The sequence below is a fragment of the Neltuma alba genome, unplaced genomic scaffold (genome assembly GCF_004799145.2).
Source record: "Neltuma alba isolate B1F8T4 unplaced genomic scaffold, ASM479914v2 tig00013879_pilon, whole genome shotgun sequence".
Taxonomy (NCBI): Eukaryota; Viridiplantae; Streptophyta; class Magnoliopsida; order Fabales; family Fabaceae; genus Neltuma; species Neltuma alba.
In genome coordinates, this window is record NW_021637946.1 from 9,953 (window position 1) to 20,430 (window position 10,478).

General features: G+C 39.2%; 1 protein-coding gene across 2 annotated transcripts; it reads left to right on the forward strand.

The window, feature by feature from the left end:
- Positions 1 to 2,726: 2,726 nt before the first annotated feature.
- Positions 2,727 to 3,663, forward strand: LOC114739314 (gibberellin-regulated protein 4-like). Of its 2 annotated transcripts, none has more exons than XM_028927367.1 (4): positions 2,727 to 2,931; positions 3,085 to 3,129; positions 3,227 to 3,260; positions 3,366 to 3,663. In XM_028927367.1, the coding sequence occupies exons 1-4, from the start codon at positions 2,869 to 2,871 to the stop codon at positions 3,545 to 3,547; spliced, it is 324 nt and encodes a 107-aa protein (XP_028783200.1). In that variant the 5' UTR covers positions 2,727 to 2,868; the 3' UTR covers positions 3,548 to 3,663. The 2 variants fall into 2 exon arrangements, with proteins under 2 accessions (XP_028783200.1, XP_028783201.1); XM_028927368.1 differs by having other exon boundaries at positions 2,857 to 2,931; positions 3,017 to 3,129.
- Positions 3,664 to 10,478: the final 6,815 nt, after the last annotated feature.

Consider the following 10,478-nt stretch of genomic DNA (forward strand, 5'->3'; position numbering starts at 1 on the left):
GTACATGGAAAGAGAGTTAATGTTAGTACCATTTAGGGGACCATATTGGTGTGTGCTGCTACTTCAGTAAAAATTGGCATGGCAATTTACCATAGAGGATGCGTCATTGGAGACGTCCTTAATTCGTCGTATGATTGTTTTGGAATTTCTAAGGGAGATGATTGGCCTCCGAATTTTGGTCATCATAGTCCGCACATGACCCATAACAGCTCATTTATTGCCACCCATATTGATCATGTTATCTATAACCTCCATTACCCGATTTTCATGTCTTCTTGTTTTTTTTTTTGGCCAACGATTTTCATTTCTTCTGTCTCCCGGAATTGCCAGAATTCCCCTGCTTCCCAAAAAGGAATAATTGAGACCATTTTGAATTTCTGTTGCAAGTTTCGGCGGATCTCTTTACGTTCCCTAACAGACGACACCACACTTCACAATCGTTGTGCAAACCCCGTCCCCCCCCCCCCCCCCCAAAAAAAAAAAAAAGAAAACACTTCACAATAGTTTAAAAAGAAATCCACTGATTATAACTCACAACTCCCTTATTTATTGTATCGTGGAGAGAGATTATATAAAGGGAAAGTAAAAATAATTAATTAGATACTTTGGTTTCCATAGGAAGGTAGTCTTGGAAAGTAGTAACAACTTTTGATCATTTTTAAGGATATACTTCTAACAACTTTTCTCAATTTCTGTGAAATAATTAGAAATGTCATATTGTTAACAACGGGAGCAATTAACCATGGAACAAGGGGGCATCAATTGCTGGTCTGAATTAATCATTCCGGTGAGCTGGCCATCTCGAGACAAAACACTTTATTGGGTTTTGTTGATAGAAGCCCAGCAAGTGAGGTAAATATTTGTGAGCATTTGGGTGAGTTAATTTTTGCGGGCGCAGTAAGGCGAGGGAAGAAGGAGAGGCCCGCGAAGGGTGAAACAGGCCTCCAAATATCTCGGCAGCTTTCATTGTCATTTGTCCACAATAATGGCGTCTGACAAATCTCAACCCCACGCCGTTTCACAAAGTTGGCATCCCAAAATGACGATTTTCTGGGCCTACACGCGTCTCCTCTTCCTCAGGAAAAAAAAAGTCCAACCAGAAGCTCATAATCTAGAGCCCCCCCCCCCCCAAAAAGAAAAGAAATCATAGTCCAGAGAGAAACAAAGTAATAAGGAGGGCAATAATGTCACTACACTCGCAGGCAATTTCATTATACTACCTCCAGTTCTAATTGTAAAACCTCTTTTGTATAATATAAAACACGTATATAGACATGCTTCCTATGGGCGATACAGGAGACTGCTTAGAAGTTGTGAGCAGTGTGGCGGATGCGGCCTAACCACCTGAATTATTGTCCTCTCCATAGCACCGCCCCGTAATCTCCGATTAAGACAGCACACAGCTCCGTTACTTGATACGCAATTTCATGTCACATTGTAGTTCGGTTTCAATATTATAAACATTTGATATAGATGTCGCCATCTTCTTAATTGCCCTTTTCGGCTGTGGGTCCATTATAGCATGGACGAATCTTCATTTGCCTTTCTTGGGAAGCCCGGCTGCGATGTTATGGAGGTGGAATGGGGCCTGAAAAGTTGGCTGGTTGGGCTTTGGTTGTGTTATTGGTTAATAGATGTGGGCCGTGGGCAACAATCATCTTTTGAAATGGATAGATAGATTTGAGGGTCGGATGGGCAGTTGGGCACCTTCTCCTTGGGTTATCCTGGGGGAAAAAAAAATAAAGAAAAAAGGAGAAGGAGTTTTGGGATGTGTAAGAAAGGGAAGGATGGGAATTAAATGCAGAAAAAGCACAGGTTTGTGAACACATTTAAGTTGAGTTTGGGGAAGGTAAGGTATTTAATACACAGAGATGGGGTTTGGCAAGCAAATTTGGGAATTGAATGGGTTTGCATTTAATGAGAGCCCAACCCCATTAATATCCATCACCGTCTCCATATCTAACCTGTTTTCCCGGACTCTCATTCTTCACATGTACCGCCCATTCTTTCTTTTGCAAACATCTCATTCCTTTTAACTTCTCCCATCTTCTTCAATCTACTTCTCACCTTCTTTTTCTATTTTCCAAATAAAAAGAACTTACGTTATACTATCTCCAATACTTTGTATAAAAACTAATTTGAAATTTAATTTGTTCCTAAATATAAGACTCTAATATATTTTGTTTCATATATGTTCATTTTTTTCCTCAGAATAGTCCTCATAGTAGTAGCATACATGATAAAGATTTCATCAAATGATAGTTCTAACTAATACATATGATTAGTAAGGATATTTTAGAAAAAAATACTTGTTTATTTGAATAACTAACTTAACTAATCTTTTTAATTTACTTAAGTTAGTTAACTGGCTTTTATATAAAGGACTGGAGACAGCAGTAAAGCACAAAAAAATTAAAATTATAAGGTTAGAATTGTCTGAAAATCAAATTAAAAATTTAGGATGAAATTCATTTTAAACTGTTATTCCTCTCCCTTTTCAATATTCAGTTGCCTGCTTATCCCCAACTGCTTAACTAACCTATTTCAATGTGCCTTCAATGCAACGGCCAAACAGATGTCTTCAATGGCCGGTCAGGTAAAGTTCGATGGAATGATATGCTCATGGCCGTACGATCGAAGTAGAAGCCATCTTTCTTCAGTGATGATCCCACACCACTCACTCACTCTATTTATACCTCTCACAAAATGTTAAACTCAACACCTTCCCTGTCCATGAGGATGCCCGATAACTTCTGACTTCCACACACACACACACACCCATACACCTCCGATCAGATTGATGCTCTCCCTCCATTTTGCCTTCTCTCTGATTCCGTCAAATTTCAGCTCCCCTTCCTGAAGGTGATCATGGCTAGGTTTCTCGCAGCGCTCATATTGGTCCTCGTGCTCATTTCCATGCTTCAAACAATGGTTTGGTCTCTCTCTATCTCTAGCTACTCTCGTACATTAAACTAATATACACATAAAAAGCGCCACCTTTTACTCTTTTGTTCAGATCTGGATGTTAATTACTGCTAGAGATTCAATGGTGGGATGGTCCCTCATATATTACTACTTATGCAGGTCATGGCTTCTCATGGGCACGGAGGCCACCACTACGAAGACAAGGTAATTAACGTACCCTCACTAGTTATCCACTCCACTTCCATTCTTCGTTTTCTTGATGATGATGAGGGTAAGTTTTGACCTAGTGTTCTGCTTGCAGAAAAAATTTGGACCGGGCAGTCTCAAGAGCTCCGGTAAGTTAGTTAAGTTTTTTGCTTCACTAATGTCCTGTGTTTTTTTATGCCTATATGTATATATATGATTAAGAGTGTGAGTATAACAATGAAACGGGAGAGCAGAATGCCCATCAGAATGCTCAAGGAGGTGCAAGAAGACACAGTACCACAAAGCGTGCATGTTTTTCTGTCAGAAGTGCTGCAGGAAATGCCTGTGTGTGCCTCCTGGCTATTATGGCAACAAAGCTGTGTGCCCTTGCTACAATAACTGGAAGACCAAGGAGGGAGGACCCAAATGCCCTTGAACTTTATCCTCTCTCGTATAAATTATTTGTACCTCTTCGGTCATTAATTAATTACTGCTGATCCAGTGTGTCCTAACGACACTGGGTAGTATGTGTAATGTTGGTGCACTTCTAATGGCTGCCACGCCACGTTGTCATTTACAAGTTACTCCCTCCGTTCCTTATTATAAGAGACATTTGATGCTCATAGCATGTTCCTATATATAAGAGACACTTAAAAGTTGTCTCTACTTTTTTGTGTTGATTTCCTATTTTACCCATATTTATTTTATTTCCAATTCACACACTCTCTCCCTCTCACTTCTCTTTTTTTTAATAATTTAATTGTTCTCTCTCATGCTCTCTCTCCTTATTAATGAGGGCATTTTTGGAAAAAAAAATTATACTTTTTACACATTGATTGTTCTTAACTAATTTTAATTACTTTTTTGATCAACGTAATTTGGTTATTTGTCTCTTATAATAAGGAACGGAGGGAGTATATTAGTAGCAGTGATGACTTGAGTTTCTTCCATAGGATCATGTTGCGTGAGTTTTGTACTTGCGATAACGCATTAACTAAGTGGCAATTGGACTGTGGAAAGGGGAAAAAATGAAGTATGGATACTTTTACATGGCGCCCAGACATGGACCTTGCGGCTGCAGGCCTAGCTTCCCAACAAGTTACCTTAGGGCTTTCAATGCGGCCCGCTTGTTTATTACTACCTTCTCTTAGTTCAATCGCTCGTGACAAACATTTTTTTTCCCTGACGATATAGACTTTTTATGGGACAAAAATTCATTTAAAATTTATAAAAATGAATTATTTTACATTTTAGTTCAATTGATGGACGCAAACTTAAAATTGTGATTTGTGAGTGTCAAAAAAATTGTGATTTGTGAGTGTCAACGTACTACAAGTCACCTAAATTAAGCTTAAATATATAGTTAGGGTAAAATGACTTATAGGTAGAATTTTAGGGTTTAAACACTTATGATTTAACGAAGAATTGGGATTGTGACCAATGAGCTAATTTAAACAAAATTACATAAGAAACTTTTTAAAAAAATTTTTTTCCTAAAAAATTTACCTAGTTAAAAAAAAAATTGGCGGAATAAAACATTTTGACGACATATCAATAAGGAAGAATGAGACAACTTTTCTGTACCAAAAAAGGTAACACCATCTCTCCTTTCAAAGAACACATATATGGAAAAGACTTGTTCCGCAGAAGCATTGGCAATCCTTTTTCTCCAAATCCTTGAGGAATTGGATACTGCACAGCTTGAAACCAGGAAGAAGAAAGCAAGAGGAACGCTGGGGACCGGAAATCTTCGCAGTAGGATGTTGGTTTGCTTGGAAGTGGCGGAACCTGAGTACACATGAAGAGAATTATGAAACGCCACATAATGCGCCCTCCTTAATCACTCAGTTCCTGGAATACTACAGCCAGCGATGGGATGGAAATACATGCACAGATAGGGGGACCCGAGAGATTCAAGTAGTCTGGTTGCCTCCTCCGATGAACTGGTGCAAACTGAATGTGGATGGGTAGTGGATGGCGAGAAATGATGCTGGGTGTGGAGGTATCATAGGAGAAGATTGTGGAGAATGGCTAAGTGGCTTCTCTATGAGGCTCTGTTGGGTCGAAGCTCTAGAGACAGAAGCAATAGGACTGTATGAGGGACTGAAACTGTGCTGGGACCTGGGATTCAAGCTGATCGAAGTGGAAAGTGACTCTCTTGAGTTAATTACGGCCATGGAAAAGAAGGAGATGCTAGAGGACTGCCAAAATCTGTGTCTAAGAATTCGAGAACTGCTTGCAAGGGACTGGTCGATTAGATTGAAGCACGTCTACAAAGAAGGAAATTATTGTGCAGATAAACTAGCCTCAATGGGAAGGAAACAAACCACACAGGTACGGGTTTGGAGCCAACCTCCGGAAGAGATCCTGAGACTGATGAAGAATGACCGTGAGGGAGTAATGACTCCCCATACAATTAGTGTTTAGTTCTGAGCTAAGCTCCTTTTGGTACCCAAAAAAAAAAAAGGTAAAACCAACTACTATACTACTACTAAATTAATAAGTGGCCAAAAAGATAGAAACTAAATTAATGAATTTAAATGACTGTTCATTTCGAAAATAATGAAGGTATCAAACAATTCAATAATTTATGAGCTTCATTAATGTCAGATGCAGATAATAAATCATATATATAGTATTAAAAAGTAATTTTCGTGTTTGTGGGTATATATATCATGAAACAGTAATACAAGGGATATGAATTGGATGTTTAAATAAGTTATATGTCTAGGAGATATCGTGAGACGGCGGTCCATTTTGGGACATGGGAACATTGGATGTGAGGTTAGTCAGTTTAAGAAGCTTTTTCTTCCGAAAGGTTGGTCTTTTGAAATTAATCTCTCTTTTTAGATTCACGCTCATCACAAAAAGGTCTGGCGTCAAAGGAATAGGTTGCTAATTGCCAATTCCTAAGACAGACACTCGTATGTAAATTAACCAGTTAGTCTGGACATGGAATTTTTTTTCTTACCTGGACAACTCGTTTGGGCTGTTGGATTTAAGTTGTTTGCGACTATGGCATGGGCTTAGGACAGGGAAAGAGCAGTGCAGAGATTAGACAGATACATGCAATGTCTCATAAGCAGCATCAATAGGTTTTACTACATACGGGTAGACAAATTAAACAGCACGAAGACCTGCAGGTTCTTATTCATATATATTATAAAACGCACAATAAAACAAAGGAAATAAAATTGGAAGCTGGTTCTCTCAGATTCTAGATGCTCGAACTTGTCCCGCCGCCGCAGCTCTCCGATTCCTTTCCGCGAAGTGCTCTTGGATCATAGCTCTATGTCAGTTCACAAAATTCATAAGAAAAGCTTTATGATATTGCTATATATATTGAAAAGCGTAATCTAATAATGGAGTACTGAACTAAAAGGTCATGGCTGCAACTAATTATCGATTAACCAACTTACCGGCATTCGTAAAAGCATGACAGGAGAGAGAAGGGTGCGAGCAGCATCATAATAACCTGTCACCAGATTTGAACTAGTTAGTTAATTTCTTAGAGATCATATGATCAAAAACCATTATTCTAGTGTCAGCTATAAGCAGACACACACAGTATAATCCTCTTACCACGAACATGACATTGAAGGCTTTCTTTGGCTCCTTTTTGGTTGTCTTGGTGAAGGAGAAGACATCATTCACTATCAGCGCCAGCAGAAACTGCACCAGCCATACGCAGAGGCAAAACTTTATAACCAATATTGAAAACCTACCCGAGCGACCCAGGAACTAATAAATTTCGGTAAACTAGTTTGTTTTCGCAACTGAGAACATTGCCGCGGGCCGATTGTTGACTTTGAAATGAAAGAGTTTGAAGCTAAGTATGAGGTATTACGAGGACGAGCAAGGTGGCGTAGAGTAAGCCACGACAGGGAACCATCAGGTTGGCCCACCGAGCAAGAGAAGCTGCCCTCTGCTGATCTGGTTGCTGCAGAGGGGATTGCACTTGCGTAATGGTGGTAGGAGTACTCATCGAACTCTCACTCTCCATCACCACTCTGCCAATATCATAAAAGATACAGACAAGTTTACACACACACACACACACACACACACAGATTGAGAGAAAACATATATATAGAGGGCTAGGACTTGCCTCGTGTTGGTTGATGATTCTTCTGTCACTGCATAATCAGGCCCGTAGGGCTGCGCGCGCGCACATTAAATAAACATATTCCAAATCATGTAAAGACTAATTTAAGTTACGCAGCAAATAATATTAATCGAGCCTATAAAATATGATGATTGGAATGCGAAATCTCAAGCGAAAGCGTAGTATATGTTGAAGTGTGTACTGTGAAGGGGACTCTAATTCAGCTGTGTATATGTCCACAATCGCGCGAACACAGAAAAGTACGAATTCATGAATAAGTGGCAGCAAAGGGGCTCTGCGTACGTACCAGCTCGCAAATCTCGCACACGATGCTGCCCTTGGTGTTGCACCAAGCAGTGGTGCAACTCCTGTGGGCGTACTTTATGTGGCATGCCGTGAAGAGAGGTAGAGAAAGAATTCCAGTCAGTTTTCCGGTCAAGCATATTTGACAACATTAATTGCAAAATGTAATTATATGAGCTTTCGATTTGATATCCTAGTTAATTAATTCGCTAATCTTAGATTAGATACTACTGGTCATTTAATTGCATGATCTGAATCTGAGGAGGAGGAGGAGGAAGTAGTAATTATATTTAATATAAGCTATATGGCGACCAATAACATATTGAAGTAAACTATAGACCACACACACACACACACATGCGTCTAAATAGATTATCGATATAGGATGAAGTTTTTATGTATACCCGCAGAGTGCCACTGCAACCGCAGGGTGCTTCCAGGCGTCTCAGAAGGTCTTCCCCATGACAAAATCGGCACTGTCTCGTCTCTCCGGATGACATTGCTGCTGCCTCCAGATACGTAGCATTTGCTGCGTCTTCCATGGATACACTGATTTCGTCCACTGAAATGACGACGTTGTTTGAGGAAGTCGAAGACCTCAATGGGGTCGTTTGTGTTGAGACTTGTTCAGGACAGACAGCGATGATATGTTCTTCATTCATTTTGTCCGAGGAGTCACTCTGCCTCAAGCAAGAAAAGCATGCATGGCTGTTACAAGCTAAAGTAAAGGAATCTTTGTCTTGCATATACAGAAAGGGCAAAATGGTAACAAGAAAGTTAATTAAGACCATCGATCTTCGTGTATGTGTTTTGCTTGTTATTGGCCAAAAGTAAACTGGTAACATGCGCCGGGTCGGGTTAGTCACATCCCCGGCTGCTAACAGACAAAATTATCAGTGGAAGAGAGGTATTATTAGTCTCCTTCACTATTTTCTTTGCAACCAAACACATTAAGAAATTTCGGAAGAAACGACAGAATTTTTAATGCAGCAAAACGGTTTGTTGTGCCACCATGAATGAACCATGAAATGGAGCGAGCAGAAAGAAGATCGAGCCAGGTCAAAGCCAGTGATGTTCAATTCAAACGAAGCTCGCAAACTCAATTCACGATCTTCATCATCATCCATGAACACACTTTTAAAATCAAGGACAGCTGCGCTGGAGTTTCTGGAAACAATTAATATTCAAGGCTTCGATGTGATCCTGTCATTATGTGAAATCGCAAAGCGAAGAACAGGAAGAGACCTTCGTTCCCAGAAAATGGCCCCCCCTCGCTGTCTACGCGAGCGAAACATAACGTAAATTTACAACGCACCACTTAATGAATGAAAGAAGAAGAAAACGACATGCATAAACAGTCTGGAATAAAAAAAAACTGAAAAATGCCAAATTCTGTAGAACATGACATAAACTGAAAAGGCTCTGGGACGTACACACACACAGCTTTAAAGCTCCAGAGATATGGAGACCTTCTAAAGATACGTGGCTGGAAGACAAGGGAGAGCGAAGAAGCAGAAAGAGAGAAGAGAGAAACTGGGGAAGTAAAAGAGATAAGAAAACAGAGAGAATTAGAAGGGAAGGGGGCATACCAAGGTGAAGGTGGAGGTGGAGGTGGAGGTGAAGGGCGTTCTGCGAGTAATGGTGTGTGGGAGGAGGGATGTAGTTTTATAGCAAAAGAGGGAGGGTATTGCGTAAGAGGGTGGGGGAGTGTGCCAGGTCATGTGGGGCGTCTTTGGCCTTATTATCTCAGATCACTCCCACTCGGCTTGGGTCCGTTGGGACTGCTTGTCCGTATTCAGATTTTACTGAAATGCCCCTCGCCTTAACTGGCTTTTATCTGGTATTTCCCGTCTTTTCTGATCCATTTTCATTTTAATCCCTCCTCACGCTTCTTTCCCCAGCTGCTTCCACATTCATCTATGTGGCAGCCTCCCACTTGATTTGTTTCTCTATCTTTTTGCCCCCTTTTTCTAAAAAGCTCGCTCATTTATTTGATTGGTATTGGTTATTTTAATCTGGATTTATTGAATGTGCTCGATCACAAATAATCCGATTTTCCCCTCTTCTTTAGATTAGAGTTGAAAATAATGTGAGGGCTTGATAAATATTGAACTTTGTATATGAAATTAAAGCACTGGTTGATATCTTTTGCAGAATACAAGTTTTTGTCTTCCGAGTTTTTTCTCAATTATTATTTAATACTTAAATTGTAACTCAGAACAACTTGATTTTTAGAGGTTTTTATTTCAAAACAACTTTCTTTTCTTTAAACTTGAAATAACTCACGCCTTATAATTCCTTAATTAATTAAATAAAGAAACAAATGCTATTCTAAATTCCTATACTTCAATCGTGTCTTGTTTGTGGTTCTTATAATTATTTATTTTCTTAGCTTTTAATCCCTTTTATTTGCTTCATTTAAAACATTACTTTTGTTTGGAAAATACTCAAAAAGACGTGTGCCTAAACTGTATTAATCTAACTGAGATGGACCTAATGCTGTTAAATCCATCAGAATGTTGGGAAAAATCTATGCTGACAGCTTGGAAATCAAATTACCTGATTAAAAAAAATAGAAAAGGGAACCCCACTTTTGCGCAAGTGAGAGGGTGAATGTCATCTGAGAATTGGACCTGAGCAAAGTGGGCCAGTTCATGGCGTTTCTGAGTATTTTTAAAACTAAAGTGGCTAACATTTCAAACAAATTTTTAAAAAAAGTTTATGGGAAATTTCTATTAAAGTGATCATCTAAACAATTAAAAGAAATCATATAATTGGCATGTTTCGAAAATTATACGATTATTTATAAAAATATAAGCTAAGCATATTTTGACTAAAAAATTAAGGACACAAAGTATAATTTTACCAGTTCTCTCGCTTAACACATTATTAAATATTGATGGAACAAAACCCCCCCTTCTTTCTCTTGCAGGCTCAGAAGAATAAGTTTTGTCGAAGT